Source organism: Podarcis filfolensis (genome assembly GCF_964270895.1).
Source record: "Podarcis filfolensis genome assembly, chromosome: Z".
NCBI classification, from domain to species: domain Eukaryota; kingdom Metazoa; phylum Chordata; class Lepidosauria; order Squamata; family Lacertidae; genus Podarcis; species Podarcis filfolensis.
The window spans coordinates 47,126,918-47,148,600 of NC_139617.1; the positions used below are offsets into that span (position 1 = coordinate 47,126,918).

At 43.8% G+C, this 21,683-nt stretch overlaps 1 protein-coding gene across 22 annotated transcripts in view; it reads right to left on the reverse strand.

The window, feature by feature from the left end:
* DNM1 (dynamin 1) overlaps positions 1-21,683 on the reverse strand; it is a 133,550-nt gene that overhangs the window by 83,733 nt on the left and 28,134 nt on the right. For all 22 annotated transcript variants that reach the window (XR_014544050.1, XR_014544051.1, XR_014544052.1 and 19 more), the window contains exons 2-7: positions 8,669-8,742; positions 7,365-7,514; positions 5,540-5,743; positions 4,689-4,787; positions 2,856-3,016; positions 152-294 (exon numbers count right to left, since the gene is read on the reverse strand). Coding sequence is in view for 18 of the 22 variants with exons in the window: in XM_083597274.1 (XP_083453400.1) it covers positions 152-294; positions 2,856-3,016; positions 4,689-4,787; positions 5,540-5,743; positions 7,365-7,514; positions 8,669-8,742 (831 nt within the window). In the remaining 4 variants the exon portion in view is untranslated. The remainder of the gene's footprint in view (positions 1-151; positions 295-2,855; positions 3,017-4,688; positions 4,788-5,539; positions 5,744-7,364; positions 7,515-8,668; positions 8,743-21,683) is intronic.

Below are 21,683 nucleotides of genomic sequence, written 5' to 3' on the forward strand. Positions count from 1 at the left end.
TGCTTCAGCCCAGGGTCTTTGGCCTCACCATCTCCACTACTGACTCCCTGTTGCTACTCAGCTTCAAAAAAGGGGGGGAGAGTGTCCCCGGATTCATTGAAAAAAATCTGGTAACCATAATCTAAGTACTCTTAATTAATAGGTCACTCACTGAAGCAGAGCTTTGGTCTTGCGGGCAGGGTCATCAGGGCGGAAGTTCTTGTATTCTTCCACTTCTTTCTCAATGGAGAGAAGCTGGCTCTGGAGTTTGTTTCGCAGGCCTGGCAATGTGTCTCGGATATGATTGGTCAGTTGCTGCACAAGGAAAGGAGACCATTGACAAAAATGAGCTAAAATCCCATCAGGCTGGTTGACGCATAGGCAAAAACAAGCTTTGTACTTCAGGATGATGCTTCAGGATTGGATATTCTTTCGTCTCCCCTCCCTGCTTCTTGGGTTTTGTTCTCATGCCTTGCTAGTTTGCTAGTCAAACTGTGGGTTTGCACAAACCAAAGCTTGCCAGAATTTGAAACCTACTTCAAATCATGCTTTTCCTATTCTTGGTTAGGTAAACTGTTGTTTGCACAGGTTAGGAAATAAGAGAGGGAACTAGATCACAAATTAGGGAGGAAGAGTACATGAGCCTGGTAAAGTCATAGTAGCCAAACCACTGTTTAGCCATTAAGTATGAACCAAGTCTATGAAGGCAAAAATTAATTGTACTCTTAAATTAGTTTTGTCATCATTGTTTGATGGTCAGCATACAACATTGTACAAGACAGCATATTTTTAATGCTGCACACGTCTGTCAGTTGACATCATCTCAGAACAGACTTTGTCAACCTCCAGGTGTTTAGTACTATTGCTCCAACCATTTAGAGGGCACCAGGTTGGTGAAGGCTGTCTTAGGAAAAAAAATTCTCCTGTGTGCAAGAGAAGACGGAATGTCTGTTTGAAGATGGTTCTTGCCACCTGTAGATTTTATAAACAACTGCTTTTTATAATAATAATAATAATAATAATAATAATAATAATAATAATATCTGCTGCCTTATTAATTAGGGGCACATTTTTCATCTACTAAAGGTAAAGTAAAGGGACCCCTGACCATTAGGTCCAGTCGTGGCCAACTCTGGGGTTGCGGCATTCATCTCACTTTATTGGCCGAGGGAGCCGACGTACAGCTTCCGGGTCATGTGGCCAGCATGACTAAGCCGCTTCTGGCGAACCAGAGCAGCGCACGGAAACGCTGTTTACCTTCCCACTGGAGCGGTACCTATTTATCTACTTGCACTTTGACGTGCTTTCAAACTGCTAGGTTGGCAGGAGCAGGGACCGAGCAACGGTTTTAATCAATTAATCTAATGGATTTATGCAGAAGAGCGTGACTAGGATTGATAAAGAATCATCTACATTCACATTTTGTTTTTCTGGCTTAACATTTGCAGCTCTCTAAACCGTTCCTCATAGAAGTAGAAACACAAAAGCAGTTTTTAAGTCTCTGAAGGTCTGCCAAGGAGACTTGTTCTCTGTTGCTTCAGAGGGAGCGACTAGAGCCAGTGGGTGGGAAATGCAGGGAACCAAATTCCAGCCAAACATTGAGGCAACCATCCTAGTGGTATGATCTGTTCAGCAGTGAAGCAGATGGCCGTGGAAGCAATAGTGGGTGGTGGCACTTACCTGACCTCCTGACAGCTGTTGCTATACCAGGATGGGGCGTGGGGTGGGGAAGGTGGTGGGAAAGCCCATGCAGTACACTGGCAGGGCCAACCCAACACTCCTGCTAGTATGTTTGTCCCAATCTCCCCGCTGCCTTGCCCCTCCCAGTAAGCAACAGCAACTCAACGGTCAGGGGGTCAGCTAAACACTGCTGCCCTACCACACCATCTGTCCATGCATGAGAGGAAGTGGGGCCTTTTTATTTTATTTTTTTTACTAATCTTTTTATTGATATTTTGGAAACGACATCAAAAAATACAAAAAAGAAAAAAGACTGAAAAGAAAAAAAAGCAAACAAACAAACAAACAACAACAACAAACAATGCCTATAAACATAAAACAGACAAACCAACATAACATCACTCAATTGGCTTCCTTCCATCTCGGTTTAGGCAAAATAAACTCATCGCTTATCTGCAGATTGTATTATATCAGCTCTTTACATCGCAGGTTTTAGATTCCGCCCACTGTGATTTTGGTAATACCTAAATTGATTTCAATGTAACTTAGAAATTTATTCCAGTCGTTCGTAAACTTAACGATTTTTTGATGCCTAATTTTTTGTGACATTCTAGCTAATTCTATATACTCATATAATTTCATTTGCCATTCTCTAATGGTGGGGATATTGGAAGTTTTCCAGTTTTGCGCTAACAAAATCCTGGCGGCCACCATTGCATTAAAAAGTGGGGCCTTTTTAATGTGTGGGTAATTAAGCAGAGGCCGGCTGGTCATCAGTCAATACAGTGGTACCTCTGGATGCGAACAGGATCTGTTCCAGAGCCCCGTTCGCATCCTGAGTAGAATGCAACCTGCGACTGCGCATGTGCGGTCGCGATTCGCTGCGTCTGCGCATGCGTGTGACGTCATTTTGAGCGTCTGCGCATGTGCGAGCAGCGAAACCCGGAAGTAACACATTCTGTTACTTCCGGGTCACCACGGAGCGTAACCTGAAAACGCTCAACCTGAAGCATATTTAACCCGAGGTATGACTGTAGCTGAATTCTGGATTGCGTATTGTGCAGAGTGGGGAGCTGAGCTAGCTGCTTTCCAGCCCTCTGATCCCTGCACAATCTCAATGTGTTTTGTATTATTCTTTCGGTGGCACCCCAGGCAGAAGTCCCAGCCAAGTCAGCCCTGTGTGCATCAGCCTTTACCTGGTTCAGTACTTTCTGCAGGTAGGGCGTACCCATACGATCGGCCATGTGCCTGTACGCTGGGTGGGTGAGAAAGAACTTCCTCTCTGCAGCCAACGCAGCCTGAATATCCTTCTTTCCATCAATATCCTTCTGGCTTCTGTTGACCACACCAATGTAGCCTAGGAATGAACAGTTCAAAAAGTGTAGGTATCAGAGAGTGATAGACACAAGCTACATGACAAGGATCTGGATGCAACGAGGAACTGAACTGTGTTCAGTAACAAGTTTGGGGGACCTGTGGCCCTCCAGATGTTGCTGGACTACAGCTTATAAAAACATAAGAAGAGCCTGCAGGATCAGGCCAATTGCCCATCTAGCCTTTCTGAATTCTTTATGGAAAAAATAAGGAAAACTTTTGGGTTGCAAACTCATACTTGGAAAAGCCAGCCTGTCTAGCATCACAGTTGTATGAGTGCTTGATTTATTTGACATGAGATTCTGCAATAATTTTTTTTTTTTTTGCAACTAAGAAGTCACTATGTGAATCAGGGTTCTCTGCCTATGTGGGTACTAAAACAAAATACAGATTCCGCATCAATGCAGAGCCAGATATTCCATTGCAGCTGTCTTAAATTCAACCAGCTATAGCCACATTGTGCAAATCAAAACAGTCCCATCTCTCTCATTAGAATCTAAGTTCCTGAGCTATGTTTTATTGTTCTTTTTCAATGCCAAGTGACATTTTTGGGTTTGCAACTGCAAAAATGGTTTGAAATACCATCTCTATATGGGTAACATATTGTGGATTTACAATGCTTGCTTTGAATTCATTCTCAAATGTTTTATCTTACTTTATTTTTTTGTTGTTGCTTTTCATTTATGTAGGTTAGTTAAGAAAACAACATTTTGAATGATATAAAACTTTATGTTTAACATGCCCAAATGCCTAAAAATACCTTCCATCGGCAATACATCTGTCATTTGGTTTAGTACCTATATAGGTGCTAGATGAAAATATTGTCGCCCTTAGGCCATGTATTCGAAGATCCATTTTTCAATGACTTTCAATGAGAAAAAATAAGTTTAGATCAAAATTTAAGCTATTTAGAATTTGAAAAATATTTTGTGCTATTGCTATACGATAAAATACCGACCAAAAACATAAAAAATAGAGTTAGGTAAAAAAAGTCAAAAATGCACATCCATGCCTTTGGCTTAAGGACAATGATATTGCTCAATGACAAATTTCTCTCCAGAAAACTGCTTCATGACTCAGAAAAGTTTGGGAACCGCTAGGCTATGTCACAAAAATAAGACTATGTAATGGAAGGGACTTGTAGAAACCTGCTAAAGATCAAAGCATATGGGTGGTTTCAGAAACGGAGAGATGGTCTTTAAGGTATCCCAGCTCCAAATCGTTGAAAGGCCACCTCCAACAATCAATTAGAAATCCAAAGTCAGTTGTTGAAGTTCAGGAGTAGCGTCAGCCAACATGGTGTCCTCTAGATGTTATTCAACTACAGCTCTCATTACCTCTGACCACTGGCCATGTTGACTGAGGTTAGCAGGAGTTGTAGTAGGAAACAGCTGGAGGGCACTACATTGGCTACCTCTACTCTGAAGTGTGAAAAGTTTAACCCATCTAGAATTCTCAATGTATTTTCACCCAGACCTGGTGGTTCATCTTGAGCCTGGGAAAACATTTCCTTTCTCCTTCTTTTGAAAGAGTAATGCCAATGTTGGCAAGAGACATAAATTGTCAGAATGCAAAGAAGGACTAGGAGCTGAAGTAGGCCCTGATATTAGGAGGAGAATGAAAGCGAAAAGAGAGGAAAACACAAAAGTCCTTGCCTCTCCGTAGTGGAAGCAGCTTGTTCTCTAGGACATCACGAGCATCAGTTCCTTCGTCCATCAGGTCCAATTTGGTGATAACTCCAATGGTACGCTGGCCTGTTAGATAATAAGCAAACAATGAGAGTTATGGGGTAGTACATTGACCTATTTCATTCCAGTACATATCCTGGACCTTTCCCACATATGAAGACCAAGGGGGAACCTGAATTCATGGTTAGTGAGAAAAAAACGATATCCATATATATATATATGGAATGAGTTCTCAATGGGATACCTCTTTGCTTGTGGGGAAGAGGGGAGTAGAATAAGCATACACCTGTTTCCAGAAGCGTAGTCATATTAGCCTGTTGAAGCAAAAACAATGAAAGACCTTGTGGCATCTTAATGACCAGCACATTTATGATGGCGTTGCTACAAAGATCTGGGAGCTTATCTGGAGTTAGATAAACAGGATGCAAATTGGGGGAGGGAGGTGAAGCTGTAGGAGTTCTTGGTGCTGTTCTTTGGGATCTCATACAGGATTAGCAATGGTGCCACCTGCTTTAGCATTCTGCTTGCTTACAGCATGATCTACCTGTATATTTGTAAATAAACTGGACTTAACTGTCAGGGGTCCTTTACCTTTAAATAAACTGTTATTACAAAAACATTCTAAGTCTCCAGCACTCACTCTCATTACAAGGAAAACGCAAATGTAAAAAATGGCACCCCTGGAACTTTGTGCTGCTTGGAGTGAACCTTTTTGGGTGATATTTGCAATAGCCAGTGGTCAAGGGAAGAAAAGGAGACCATTGGGGTAGGAAAGGGACAAACTTTGAGAAAATTATAAACACAAGAGCTGAGTTTACCTTGAGGGTCGACTTCTTTAGCAATCTTGAGAGCATCAGAGTTGGCCAGGTCTGAATTTGCTGGGGACACTGCAAGGATGAGGCAGTTCTCTTTGGTGACAAACTGCATTAGCATCTCACGGATCTGGAACTCAATGTCAGCAGGCTGGTCTCCAACTGGAACCTTAGTCATCCCGGGAAGATCCACCAGGGTCAGACTCAGGACTAGATAAAGGAAGAGAAAGAGATGCCCAGGCTGGGTGATGTTACTTTGCTATTGGATGTCTCATAGGAACGTAAGAAGTGGGCAAAGTATTCTACAGCCTAGAGAAGAGGTAGTCAATGTGGTGTTCTCCAGATGGGATGACAACTGCCAGGGATGATGGGCATTCTAGTTCAGAAACATCTGGAGGGCCACAGATTCCCCACTCAAGGTCTAGAATGCTGTTTCACAGTGTTCAAAACCAAATGTCCATCCATGGGAGCCAATTCCAAGGTCCCTTCAGGCATCCCAATAAAATATTTGAGGGGGCCAGGCCCCCCAAAGTTGATGGGGATTGCTATTCGGTTGGGTTGCATGCACCCCACGTGGGGTTAATTATGCAGTGTGGGGCTTACCTGACCTCTCCAATAATTTATTCAAGTTGGTACCCCTGTATCCATCTGTTCCTCTGCTTTACTTTCAAACACAGATCCAACCAGATGTCTCTGGGAAGCAGGTTGATATAAGTCAGCCTTCCCTAACCTGCTGCCCTCCAGATGTTTCACAGGTCTCATCAGCCACCCACAGCCAGCATAGCCTTAGTGCAGGGGTCAGTGAACTTTTCCAGCTAGTCCATTGTCCCTCAGACCTTGTGGGGGGGCGGACTATATTTGGGGGGGTGATGCAAGAGCACCACGAGCCCCGGTGGCTGCTTACCTGTGTCTTGCGAGCAGCAGGGGCTGGGGGCGGCAGTGGAGGGACGATGAGCGGGCTCCAGAGAGGGGCTGCTTAAAATCACGGCCGCTAGCTGGCACAAACAAAGCCCAGCCCCCTTCCTCCTCTAGGCAGGGTGGGGAGAAGCCAGGAGGAGGGAGGGAGGCAGCGGCGGCAGCTGCCGTGTGAGGGAGAGGGAAAGAATGTGCACGTTGGCGATCCACGCAGTGATTCCCAGAGCGTCCGTGGGCTGGATCCAGAAGGCAATTGGGCCTGTTCCAGCCCGCGGCCCTTAATTTGCCTGCACATGCCTTAGTGGGTGGGGCTAATGAGAACTGTAGTCTAAGCATCTAGAGGGCCACCATGCTGGGGAAGGTTAATTAAGTGTCTTTAATCAGCCCTATTCATATTATTATATACCTTCATCATGAAGAGTTTGGATTTGATATCCTGCTTTATCACTACCCTAGGGAGTCTCAAAGCGGCTAACATTTTCCTCTCCCTTCCTCCCCAACAACAAACACTGTGTGAGGTGAGTGGGGCTGAGAGACTTCAGAGAAGTGTGACTGGCCCAAGGTCACCCAGCAGCTGCATGTGGAGGAGCGGAGACGCGAACCTGGTTCACCAGATTACGAGTCTACTGCTCTGAACCACTACACCACACTGGCTCTCTGGTATTACCTCACCCCAATCATCTTCTTTTATTATGTTGTGAACCATCCCTCGTTCTTTGGATGAAGAGTGATATACAAATTTAGTATATTATTATTATAATATCATCATCATCATCCAAACTGAAATGTTCTGGACATTTTACCCTGGAGGAGTTTCACATACAGGAGTTCCACATAATCCCAAGCCTTGGTGGCATCATACAAGCTGGAGTCTGAAGCTTCCACCGCCCACACCTGGCACAAAGAGGGGACTTACCATGGGGAGAGTAGACTCGCAGATTGATTGGGACAGGAGAGATGCCCTTGTTTGAGCCAGTTATCCTGTCAGTCTCAGCCTCGATCTCCTGACGTATCTCATCAAAGTCAGTGAACTTCTTTCCTTTGCAGTGTAGGAATTCACCATATTCTAGGAAAGGGGTGGGTGGGAGAAAAGGTCAGGTTTGCATTTCTAGTACAGAAAGTATTGGTTTAAAGTGCAGGGATCTTTCCTATTCTAATTAATTCAAGAAAGTTCTTGAAACTTCTCTGTGTGATACATGCTGGAAGTTTCTAGCTGACAAGTAAGACCATTTATCATCTTGGTCACCTCCATGCACATGGTTCCACCTTGTCAAGCTCCTTCGTAAATTGTGGAGCCCAAACTGGACGCTGGACTCCAGCAGTCCAAGGCAGAATAGAATGGTGCTATTACTTTCCATGATTTGGACACTTGATGCAGCCAAGAATAGCATTAGCTTTTTCTGCTGCTGCATCACAATGTTGACTCATGTTAAGCTTGTGGTCTACTAAGACCTCCTAGATCCTTTTCATATGTACTTCTGGCAAGCCAGGTGTCCTCCATCTTATATTTGTGCATCTTATTATTCCTGCCTAAGTGCAGTACAAGGGTGAGATGCATTTCTATTTCAATTATTATTACAAAAGATGCATCTTATAAATAGGGATATGCAATTCAATGCAACTCTCAGTCTTCCTTTATTATCTTTTTTTGTGATGTATTCCCTTTTTTCCTGAAATTACATCTTGCATATATGAACACTGTGCATGGGAACAACAACAGAAAAGAAGTGTTGAGTTTTCCCTATCGGTATGAAGAACAGAAAGAATTATGTGGAATAATTCTTTATAATAATAATAATAGTAATACTTTATAATAATAGTAATAATAATTTTTTATTTATACTCCGCCCTTCCCAGTTCAGAAAACTGGGCTCAGGGCAGCTAACAACAAATTTAAAACACTTAATTGATGCAACAAAAAACAGCATAAAATACAGTATAAAACATGAATAACAATAAATTCAGAATTCAAAAATCTATTTAGGGGGAAAATCCATCCAATAAACATTAGATGATCACCAGGGCTAGCTGGCTAAATTAGTCTTATTTGGGCCAGCAAGGAGACCAGGGGAGAATTAACTGTGGGATCCCACTGAGCGGGAACTTTGGGAGACAACTTTGCATTTACACCACTCTGAGGTTTTCTACAAGTAGCATATAAATTTTTTGAAACAAAAATAGAATACTGAAACAAAAGAGGAGAGAGAGGGGCTGGTGTACCTGTGGGGGAGTTGACCAGTTGCAGGACCAAGGGACGCCTGGTGACAATGCCAGATCCACGGGGCAAGAAGTCCCTGAAAAGCAAAAGGAGAAGAGTTCTGATGAAGGGCAGCTTCCCAAAAACAGACTGCATCATTGGATCACTGCAGTCCAGTGGCGTAACGGGGTGGGGGGTGGGGTGGAGCTACAAGGATGGTTGCCCTGAGCACAAAATTGTTAGCAGTACAAAATTTCAACTCCTGGTGCTGCCTCAATACAGCTGCACACTTCCGTCACTGGGCTCCATTAAAAACAACTTCTCCATGCTAACCAGGGAGTGACCTCTCCAGACAACGGAGTGACTCTTCTTTTATTATCTCTGTGGCTAGGATCTCCTGGGTGATGCGGACGCCATTAGGCAACTGAATGTGCACGCGTACTCCATCCGTTTCCCTCCATCACACACACCCTCCACGTGGTCCCGGGCACTGGCAACCTATGTTATGCCACTGCTGCAGTTTCTGGGTTCTGCATAACCAAACAAGTGGAATGTGCTTCCCCTTCCCACAACATTACTGCATAAGCCTTAATGAAGGGAGGACAACTTTAGGGGGTTCGACTGAGATTTGCATAGAGAAATGCATGTCCAGCTGTTACGTTTTATATGTAGTCACCCACATGGCATCAAAACAAACTTGAAAAATCTTTTACGTTTCAGGTTAAGCTCACATCCACAGGGTATACTTCAATCTGAAGCATTAAGATAATGTCTCCATAGTAGCTCCTGCGACTGAGGTGGAAGAGGCTCTCCTATTGTTAATAAACGATATAAACTGAGACCCTACCGAGTCAAACCCATCTTTCTTTGTTATTCCTCTTATCCACCTCCGATGGTGAGCCAAGCACTCCGGAAGTGCTCCCTAAGTTCCACACGGATTGGGTCCAAAACTCTGTGGTGGGACGGGGAGCCCCCCCCCCAAGTGGAAACAACTATTTGCCTCATGGCTGTCATAAGAAGGAAGACCAACTCTTTATGCTTGAGATTTTGATTTATATAATTTTCCATTGACAGCAGGGCTAACATGGGATCAGGTACAAGATGTTGCCCTGTAATGGCAGATGACAGTGTAAAATACAGTAATACTTCAGTCCAGAGACACAACAGCAAAGACACACAAATCCCTTAATTACTGGTTTCGGTGTGATACAGTAGAGCCAGTGTGGTACAGTGGCTAGAGCATTGGCATGGGAGACCAGGGTTCAAACCCCACTTGGCCTTGAAGCACACTGGGTGTAACCTTGGCCCAGTCACTGCCTTCTCTTACCCTAACTTGCCTTGCAGGGTTGTTGTAGAGATTAAATGAGATGGAGGAGGAGCATGATAAAATGCAATAAATAAAAAAATAGGATTATTATTTCTATCTATTAAATACTTAACAGTGAAATAGAGCTTTTGCACTATTTTTTTTTTAATGGGAAGAAATCAGAAATTGCCACTGCAAACACACACTTAAAAGTAAAGGGGCCCCTGACCCTTAGGTCCAGTCATGACCGACTCTGGGGTTGCGGTGCTCATCTCGCTTTATTGGCCAAGGGAGCCAGCGTACAGCTTCTGGGTCATGTGGCCAGCATGACTAAGCCGCTTCTGGCAAACCAGAGCAGCACGGAAATGCCGTTTACCTTCCCGCCGGAGCGGTACCAATTTATCTACTTGCACTTTGATGTGCTTTCGAACTGCTAGGTGGGCAGGAGCAGGGACTGAGCAACGGGAGCTCACCCCATTGCAGGGATTCAAACCACCGACCTTCTGATCGGCAAGTCCTAGGCTCTGTGGTTTAACCCACAGTGCCACCCACGTCCCCCAAACACACACTTATCTGGCAACAACTCCCACTAAACTCAATGGGACTTACTTTGAGAAGAAAATGCAGGAGATTTCAGCCTAAAGTTTGCCCTGGGGTAATTCTGAGATTATTAATAACAAATACTCCACCCACATTCATCAGCCCATACCCATCAGAAATAAATTAGGATGAAGCTGCAAGGAATAAATTTTTAATGAACAGAGTATCTTTGCTAAACAGGACTTACTGAATATAACCTAGGAGGGTCTGTGCAGGGAAGACATGGCCAGATAACATAGCAATTCAATAGTTAAGTGTTCACAGGGAATCTCTGGTTTAATGCTGCTTTTAGCTAATTGTGGAAAAGCCATGGCCGCAGCTCTGAAGGCCCCCAGGGTGAGAGCAACCAAACTGCGCTTAAGTTGGTTCCACGAATCAATGAGATCCTGTCAACTGAGTTCTAGCACACTGCTGAAACCCACAGAGGGCAAACAATCCCTCTGCAACAAAATCAGTTGCAGCCAAGCATTTGCTTCTCATTCGGATTCCTCCTCACTGCTCAGAAAGAGGCTTGCACTTTCAAATCGAGAGCAGCAGGGAACATGGTGGCAAAAACAATGCGGCAAATGTGGCAAAATGTGCACCGGGAATTTTATGGGAAGGAAGTTCATCAAATTTTCCTTAGGATTGTTGATTTAGCAGCCACAACCCATAACATTACCCCTCCCCGAGTAATTCTAAAATGACTCTCTCTTCCGTAAAACTCTGCAGTGCACACACCACAAAGCGAGTTGTGCTGCCCTCTCTCTGACACTCGCAAGTCCCACTAGAGTTGCATCAGCCATCTTTGGCTTCAGCTCTGGATTTCCTCTCTTTGCAGAGTTCTGATCACAAAGGATGCTTCCATGTGTGGACAACTTAACACAGCCTTCTCCAACCTGGTGCCCTCTAGATGATTTGGACTACAATTCCCTTTGGCCCGAGCCTGCACTAAAGATGTCCCATAGAGAAGGAGCTGGCCAGAAAGAGGCCACAACAAGACAGAAAATGTATTAAACGGCAGTGAGTGCAACAAGCCATTTTTACACTATTTCACACCTCCTAGTGGTGCAAGAATAAAACAACTAGCACATTTGCAAAGCTAAGCAGGGTCCAGTGTGGTTTCAAATTGGATGAGCAACTGCATGCTGAGATTCCTGAAGCTAGAGTTCCCTTCCAACTCTACAACAATGAAATCTATGAAATTGTGCAGATAGTCTATCATGTGTTAAAAGGGGTAGATTTTCTGAGCACATGTTTCCCACTCTACTTGCACAAAAATGGGGCAAGCGATTAAACAGCACAAGGCGCACAGGTGTTTTTGCTATTGATGCTGGAGTGGGGAACCTGTAGTCCTGCTGCTGCTGTTGCTGGATGACAAATCACATCTTTCTCCCTGACCACGCTGACTGGGGCTGGTGAAAATTGGGAGTCCAGTAACTTCTGTAGGGCCACAGATGCTCCACTCCTGTCCTACATGGTGCTGTAGCAGAGGCTCTCTCTCTCTCTGTGTGTGTGTGTGTATATGTGTGTGTGTGTAATGCGTCTACATCTCAACTTACTCCCCAATTTGGATACCAGGTGGGCCCTCAATCGATCTTTTGAGGAGGCAGGTAAGCTGCACTTAAGCCAATAGAGGTAATTTCAGGCTTGCAAAAATGGAATCACGGGGTGCCAGCTATTTCACTAATCATGCATTTTAAAGGCCCATTTCGAAGTAATGCAGCAAGAACGTTCCAAACACTATGGGAATAAATGCAGCATTTTTATGTGCCAGCCATAAAACATTATTTGTATGAATGAATAGTAAGTGCTGGCATTCTGTGAAGATCCCAGTTAGCTTACAAGTTAAAAGAGTCAATATTAGTGCATTAGTACCCCCAGAGAGCGCTAAAAAATTTTGTCTAGCTTGTTGCATCCCATACAGACTGAATAAAAATGGACACCTCTTGCCACAAACATAATGAAATATCATTTGGACAAGAGTTCTACATCCTGTTTATCACAGTGATCAGCCAGGTCAGGTTGCCAGGTCAGGAACCTCCCAGATCCTGGGACTGAGTTGTGGGCCCCAGTGACACCCATAAGCATGACGAATAAAGCATCAACCACAGTCACTGAGAGCATGTCATTCAAATAAAAAACACAAAGCCCAATTAATGGGCAAACATGTCCATGCTTGGAAGTTAAGACAGGAACCTTAGCTAAAGGTTACTATGATAGGGAGGGGAGGTGGGCAGACCCCACTACCCCACCAGAGTGTCTTAATTTGCAGAGATGGAGGTTAACCGGGAAGGGGAAGGAGGGGAGGAGGCAGACCCCATGGAGAGTTCATTCAATAATTTGCAGCCTGCTCCTGCAAGGCTCCTGCAAGGCTGAAGCTTGCAAGCTCTATGCATAGTAGACATCATGATGATCATCATCATCATTTAAGGGCACTCTTGCTCACTTGGAGATTCAAGCACTCCACCTGCCATCTGGAGTGGGGAAGGCAAACCTAGAGCCCTTGAGTGTCTGCATTTGGTCTGGATGGTGCAACCAAAATTGGGGGTCCCACAGCATGCTGCCTCCAAACGACCGCCAGAGACAGTGAAGGGGAAGCAGGCAGAGCATAAGCACCAGCCATGGGCACTTGGTGGGGTTGAAGCCAGTCAGCTGAAACTGCTACTGGTCAGTGTAAGACAACACTGAGCTAGATGGACCTGGGGTCTGACTGGGGCCCAGCCGCGCTATCCATTTAAAGCAGCATTACACCACTTTCGACAGTCATGGGCCACATTCATGTCATACCTTTAAAGCACTATGATCCCACTTTAAACAGTCATGGCTACTGTGCCTGCCCCACCCCCCCAAAATCTGGAAGCTGTAATTTGTTGAGGGTGCTGAGATTTGTTTGGACATCTTTATTCCCCTCCCACAGATATAAGTCCCAGAATTACCCGTGATTGTTAAACCACTCTGGAAAAATTGTATCCTATAATACTGTTTCAAATATATAATACAAGAAGGGAGCTGGACTGCTTTCGCTGCGCAGTGATCCCTCTTGCTGTTCTGGCTTCTGAGATTCAGAATAGTTTTTTTCTTGTTTTCCTCCTCCAAAAACTAGGTGCGTCTTGTGGTCTAGTGCGTCTTATAGAGCGAAAAATACGGTATTTATTAATGCAGCACATACTTAAATTGTGGAACTCCCTCCCACAGGAGGCCGTGATGGCCACCAACTTGGATGGCTTTAAAAGGGGACTGGACAAATTTGTGGAGAAGGCTATCAATGGCCGCTAGCCATGATGCTACACTCTGCTTCCATAGTCAGAGGCAGCACTGCTTCTGAATACCAGTTGCTGGAGACCAGAGGAGAGGAGACAGCTCTTGTGCTTGGGTGCTGCTTGCCATGTTCCCACACATATCTGGTTTGCCGCTGTGGTAACAGGATGCTGGACTTGATGGGCCATTGGCTTCATCCAGCAGGCTCTTCTTAGGTTCTTATTTGCTTGCAGAAGGCTTATGTGGAGGTTTGTTGAGCTTTCATTCTGAATTGTTTGCAGGGTGTTTACATGTCTTCAGGCTAAAAATTAGGTCATCCCACACTTTTCAATGCAGTTTTCCATCACTTTCCTAACCCCAAATGTAAAGGGTTTTGTTTTTATATCAGTCAATTTGTTGTGCCAAGATGACAGATTGCTTTAATATCATGGGTAGGCAAACTAAGGCACGGGGGCCAGATCTGGCCCAATCGCCTTCCCAATCCAGCCTGCAGACGGTCAGGGAATCAGCGTGTTTTTACATGCGTAGAATGTGTCCTTTTATTTAAAATGCATCTCTGGGTTATTTGTGAGGCCTGCCTGGTGTTTTTACATGACTAGAATATGAGCTTTTATTTAAAATGCACCTCTGAGTTATTTGTAGGGCATAGGAATTCGTTCATCCCCCCCCAAAAAAAATATATAGTCTGGCCCCCCACAAGGTCTGAGGGACAGTGGACTGGCCCCCTGCTGAAAAAGTTTGCTGACCTCTATTTAATACACTTTAATCACAAAAACAAAAAATTCTGGTAAATGCTTGAATCCCTCCTACAAAATACTGACAATCTAGACATCCCCTATGACACTCCCTCCCCCACTACACACCCACAAACTTATATTTATCATAAAGCTCCTATTTGTTCATTATCTGAGATAAAGGGACCACAGCTTTTTTTGGCATGTAATATGACAACTCTTGACACAACTTGGGAGACAATGGTACTCTTCTGTGTATGGGTGTAAAGCACACATTGTACCGCCCTGGCAATGCTGCATTGATAGACTGTGAATACACTCGTTATTTTGAACCACAATTGTGCAAATGGTGCTTGAAATAAAACCAGACAAAATCTGCTCACACGAGCCAGTTCGGACGTCTGACAATGGGAAGATACAGAAGGTGCAGCAATCCAGAATTTAAGCTCTCCAGACAGAAGTTGTGAGTGGGCTCAATGATGACATAAAACTGTGAAAGATGTCAAGATGCAGGACATGGGATAGAGGAGCTTGTGGGGAAATCCTGATAATGTCAGTTTTTTTAAAAAAAACAACAACAACTAAGCAAGATTTGTAGCAGGCCAGAGAGAAAGAATGCTGGAAATGGACCGTATAATGCAGCAATCCAAAACAATAAGCATCCATTTTTGTTTCAGATAGAATACCTGGAATGGGAAATGACAGAACTGCTTATCTCAGGAGTGCAGGCTCACCATTTGTCTGCAGAAGGTACCCAGCAGCAACAACAGCAGCAGTTAAGCAGGGATGAGGAACTTCAAGGTACTGTTGGACTTGAGGTCCCATCATCCCTGGCTATTAGTGATGCTGGCTGGGGCTGGGTGGAGTCCAGCAACATCCCTGAGTCAAAGAGCCCTAGGTAACAGGTGGGACTAGCCCTACTATTAGGCAGAGGGAGGCAATTGCCTCAGGTGGCAGATGCTGAATGGCAGCCCCAGCTTCTCCTCCAAAGTCTCCTGGCCATAACCTTCTGTTGGAGGGCAGCCCCATAGTTACCCTATTGACCTCAGGTGCAGTGGAGGATGAAATTTCATTGCTAGACTTAAAGGAAGAATCAACTGCCAGACCAACTGACTTTTGTGTATGGAATCAGTCAGTCTGTCAAATTTATTTGTTAGAAAGCACTGGTCATCACAAAAATACAAACAGTAAGTTCCTACATTTCAGCATAGGTGGTCCCCAGTCCAAGGGGGAACCCCTGCACCCAGAATGTACAATAAAATGTTGTCTGACCCGATAAGCTCCTAAAACAGACATGGAGGATTGTAGCCTATGTTAGTCCTACTCAGAGTAGACCCACTGAAATTGATGGACATGATTGAGGCCACTGAAATCAGTAGGTCTGCTCTAAGTATTTTTTCGTCAAATACAACCCAAAATCTTTATATGCAGTGTCTTAATCCCAATCTATCCACAGATAACAGATTTTCTGTCTATTGCTCAAAAAGGAAAGTCTCGGGGCAATTCCTTTAAGAAACCTTTCCCAGGGAGAATTATGCCAGAAGCAAGACCTTGAATAATGAATGATCCCTGGAGGCAGATTCACAGATGAGGTTTTACAGGTATTATGGCATCTCTCCTATCCAAAGATGCTTTAGGAATAGTTTGAAATCTCAGAGCTGTAAATGCCTTCCTCAGCACACCAACCAATACTTTTTAAAAATGTGATCTGGGAGACTATACAATCACATTTCGCAGAATAATGGTGATAATTGCATAGCTTGGAGATGACATATTGCGAACAAAAGGTCCCCACAAAGGGGCTGAGAGATGTGACAGAAAAGTTTGTTTTCTGAGCAGGTTGAGTCATCAAGTGTTTTTTCCCCCTGCCAGCAAACAATTAGCTAACAACAATGGCTGACTGGCCAGAGTCCAGGGGTGGCAGTTGTGGAGTGGAGGGAGGAGTGTGTGTGAGGGGGATTCTGTCAGGAGGCTCCTTCTGACAGGGGGCAAAGCTGAGGAGATGCTCTCAGGTTCTGAATCACAGAAAATACAGTCCCACACTTGCCTATAGAAGAAAGGGTCCCAGAGGGGATACTCTGACAGGAAAGGGCAGTACAGTGGTACCTCGGATTACATACGCTTCAGGTTACAGACTCCGCTAACCCAGAAATAGTACCTCAGGTTAAGAACTTTGCTTCAGGATGAGAACAGGAATCGCATGGCGGCGGCAGCGGGAGGCCCCATTAGCTAAAGTAGTACCTCAGGTTAAGAACAGTTTCAGTTTAAGAACGGACCTCCGGAACGAATTAAGTTCTTAACCCGAGGTACCGCTGTAGTGATTCCGAGGCCAGAGAGGATTTGGGGGTCTGTAAGGGAAACAGTAAAAAAACAGTAAAAGGGACGCGGGTGGTGCTGTGGGTTAAACCACAGGGCCTAGGACTTGCCGATCAGAAGGTCGGCGGTTCGAATCCCTACAATAGGGTGAGCTCCCATTGCTCGGTCCCTGCTCCTGCCAACCTAGCAGTTCGAAAGCACGTCAAAGTGCAAGTAGAAAAATAGGTACCACTCCGGCGGGAAGATAAACGGCGTTTCCGTGCGCTGCTCTGGTTCTCCAGAAGCGGCTTAGTCATGCTGGCCACATGACCCGGAAGCTGTATGCCGGCTCCCTCGGCCAGTAAAGCGAGATGAGCGCCACAACCCCAGAGTCGGCCACGACCTGACCTAATGATCAGGGGTCCCTTTACCTTTACCTTTAAGGGAAATAGTCCAGTTAAAATCCTAAGTTCCTGAAGTGTGTGTGGAGAAGTCTGATCTATGGAAGATGTGTAAAAGAAGGTAAACTTAAGCCTGGCAGCATACAGCCTATAACCTGAAACAGCATATGTTTTAATAAAAAACAACAGCACCGTTTCTTACATTTCTGTGGAAGAAGAAGAACCTAAACTCCTTGTTTACATCTGTTATAATAAAGTTTGTTTGCAACCTGTTTTCCCAAAAGGAAAACCCACTGTCGCTTGTGATTCATTCTCCATTGGAGGAATTCACCTGAGGGAAAGGGAAACTGAGGGCTGGCACAGCGGCGCCAGGGAGAGAGAGGGCCATTGCACCGTTGCAACAGACACCCCTATCTTACACGCTGTAAGGTGCTACCTGAACCCACTCTAAGTCCAGTCTGTGAATAAAGTTTTGAATTAAAATGAATAGTCTTGTCAACATTTTTATTGAGCAATTTAAGCCAAAATCTCTCTCTCTCTGTTTATCAAAACACTGATCTATTCCTGAATTTACAAAATACAGCTTGCTCTTCCACTGTAATATTCTAGTTGTCTGCCCAGGTCTCCAATTTTAGTAACAAGGAAGTAGCGGGTATAAATTTTAGATACCATATCCAACAAACATATTATATTTCATGTGATTGATCTTAGAACCCCTTCTTATGAATGGGTGTAATAAGAGATGGGATCTTGCAAGAATCATTGAGTAAAAAGCTTCTCAAATAGTAGAATACTTGCACCAGTCAATATTTTATTTATACCTTTTGTGGGGGCATTGCATAGTCACTGTATATTATTAGAAAGACTTAAACATATTTATTCTGTATCAAATACCCACAGACATTACTCTCTGATATATTTTGGCATAACTTTTTAATTCTCCAGATATGCTAGTTATCTGGATAATTTGACTATGCCCAAGTATTGCCATGTCTTTTCTAAGGCCAGAGTCAACTGTTTCCCTCCTGCAATATTGTAAGGGTGTTTTCAAGGTGTCCCAAATGAAGATAGCTTGTGTCCCTGTAGAGACGAAGTAGCTGATACTTTGGGTATTTATTAATTTATTAATGTAATCTTCATAGTGAGGAAAGTAGTAGACTATTTAGCCCTGGCCCCTCTTCCTTGTGAGAAAACATCCTGGAAGGACTCTGGGATGGTATTTGAAATATTTATTGGCTAATAAAGACAATTAATGACAGTTAGTGGCCAAGTTTCTTTTCTCAACTCAAAGATGTTCATAAGATAATACTCTCATTTTAATTGCCGGTTGTATCTTCTCTTTTTATCCTTGTTTCATATTTCATTTTCTGTAAGTGAATGTTTCAATTATCACTTTTTTCTTTCTGTTGGCTGTTGTTTTAAAGGGTCTGTGACTGTACAATAAATTATTGATTGACAGATAAAGAGTCTCTTCCCACTGTGTGATTGACACTTGTGCTTTGATAGATATTTGGTCTCCCTCATTACATGCAGTGCAATGGATCAAATACCTAGCTGAGTTTTTCTCCTTCTCTGGACAACCCAACTCTGTCCAGAACTGGAAGGGGAAATCCTTTGTTCCCCCTTTGTGAATATGTTATTATCATTTCTACATTCTGTAATTAGGGTTGCAGAACTGTATGTCATAGCTGTCAACTTTTCACTTTTCTTGCGAGGAATCCTATTGGGAATAAAGGAATTTCCCTTTAACAAAGGGAAACGTTGACAGCTATGCTGTATGTGGAGCTGTGGGGTGCTATTTTGTCCTTTGTGTGAGGCAGCATAATATATTGGGCCATCCCAGGTAGCAGGGCTTGGCTTGAAAAGTCATTGGGCTGAGGCTGCCAATCAGAACAGACAACACTGAGTTAGGGTGGGCATATGGTCTGCCTCAATATAAGCCATCTTCATAGCAGTTTTGGCCTCATGTAGCATTACAAAACCAGATTTGTAAAAGGAGAATGATGACATATTTGTATTGCCACCTAACACCCTACTCCCAAAATATTGTTACTGGCCACTCCAATCTCTGCTGAGTGGTGCATGAGATTCCAAGGGGTCTTGGCACTCAACCAGGTTCTCGGTATCTTTGGGGAAAATGAGGCTCAGTGGCGTCTGCAATGTCTTTGAAGTATGATTTATTTACACAGGAAGCTTTCAATGGAAAGAGGTTCCACAGCATTTGCATCTGGGAAGCAGCCTGCCTTTCACAGCAGCCCAGCACTGGATTCCCAGACATCTCTGTGCCTCTTGCATGTGCCATGCAAATCCCCAAAGCAGAACTTAGCCCAAAGTTTGCAGATGAGCTGCAGCAGCTTTGGAAGGGCAGCGATGACAAAAACAGTGCTGCATCATTCACCCATATTGCAGAGACAGCATCACTGCATGGCAGAGCAGCACTTAAATAGAAACATAATTCCCTTTGGAAAGCTGCAGAGAGGCTGCCACTGCCCGCAGGGATTTCTGACTCGACACTGCCCCTGTGCAATGTGGAAGACTTACGCTTCTGATGAGTCACAGTTCCAAGCACCAGCCATGAACCTGTGCCGGTTCCAAGGTTTTTTGGAGAGTGGGGCATGTGTTGGCCCTCTACCTGAATGGACCCAATTCCGCCTCCTTCGCCCCTCCAGAGGTTGCAGAACCACAACTCTAACCACACCTGGCCATTGGCCACGCTAGATGAGGCTGCTGAGAGTTGATCCTCAGACATTAGCTAATAGATACTATGCAACATCCTATGCTCTTTTAAAATGGGGGGGGCTTATTGGGTTGTTGTTTTTATTTTGATTATATATTTTGTGGTTTTGTGTTCTGGTTTTGTTCTGTGAGATACCCTGAGACCTCCAAGTATAGGGTGGAATATACAATAAATAAATAAATAAAATATTCCTTAATCTGTGTATCTGCAGAAAGATTATGATGGATTGACAGCATGCACGACAGTACATGCAGCTTCCTCTAACATGGAGATTATGAGAGGAACTTTGTAATAATCTTAAAGTGGAACTAATGAGAATTGAGCATGCTCAGCGGACACAGAATGCTGACTGACAGTGAAGAGTGGAGGGATGGAAAACCAGAGAGGGCAGGAGGAAATTGCAACAGAGAGACTGGAACGGTGAAGAAATGCTCTACGCTTCAGCATTTTGTTGCAGCTCCCACTTGTGTTTAAATGCTGCATTTGAATCCTGTCCTTCTGATAAGGAGTGCAGGCCAGTGAGCCATTTTTCCACCTCTCCTTTTCCCCTTTTTCTAATGACCCCTTCTAAGTAGAATATCCACCCTGTGACCCACTTTGGAGTTAACATTGAGAGTGATACCCAACACTATGCATACTTGGTATAGACCAATTGAAATTAATAGACTTGATTTGGATGTCTACTCTGGATATGTCTTAGTAGGATATAGCTCAAAAACAGCCTTCACCAACCTGGTGCCCTCCAGATGTTTTGGGCTACAACTTCCACCAAGCTGTTGGAAGTGATAATCCAAAACTTCTCAAGAGCACCAGGCTGGCAAAGTCTGATCTGAAGGAGGCTACCATTACTAGATGTGACTATGAAGAACATGATACCAGGATATTTTTGGTGCATGGTTTCATGTTGCACCTCAACAGAAATCCCAATAGTTTGATCAATTTCTTTGGCAACCAACTCATGCTGCAGTAATTATTAACAGTAGCAGAGACAGATCACAGTTCAGTGATAAAAACACATGATGCAGAAGGTCTAAAGTACAATCTTTGGCATCTCCAGTTTAAAGGATCAGGTGGCAAGACTGCAAGAATTTTCATTTCCAATAAAATAATTTTTATTTCACAACAATATAAATGTACAGTACATATATGAATAATCATCCGTTGCAAAATTACTCACTTACAGTCCAAACATCTTAATCATATATATCCATTTACAATTCTTACAATAAATTATCCATAACCAATCCTCTCTTCTTACAACTAAATAATTTAAAGAAGCTAGCTCACAATAAATACTCCAATTGTTTCTTAACTATTTATTAATTTTGTCTAACTAGCTATTCCTAAGGCAGGAACATTAGTATTGTTTTTTAATTTTTAATTTAATTTAAAAATGATCCAAACATGCATTTTAACACCCTCCCCTCCTCTTTCCCTGTTCTTCATCCAATGAGTTAACAGATTTAATTGAAGCTCAACAGTTCATTTCTCAACCCATCACTTTTGGCACTTCCAGTTGGAGGGATTTTCCATGTGTACATGCCCTGGTAGCCAGCCTTGATGATGGCCAACAAGGCAAGGAGTGCAAAATGCAAACAATGCTTCAAGGCAAAGTGGATGGGCGGCGGCCCAGCTCTTCCAAAACCTTTCTCTCTCCTGCAGAAGGACATCCTATTCATATTCATCAGCATCTGCAAAACACTGTTCTAACGCAGGCCTTTATCC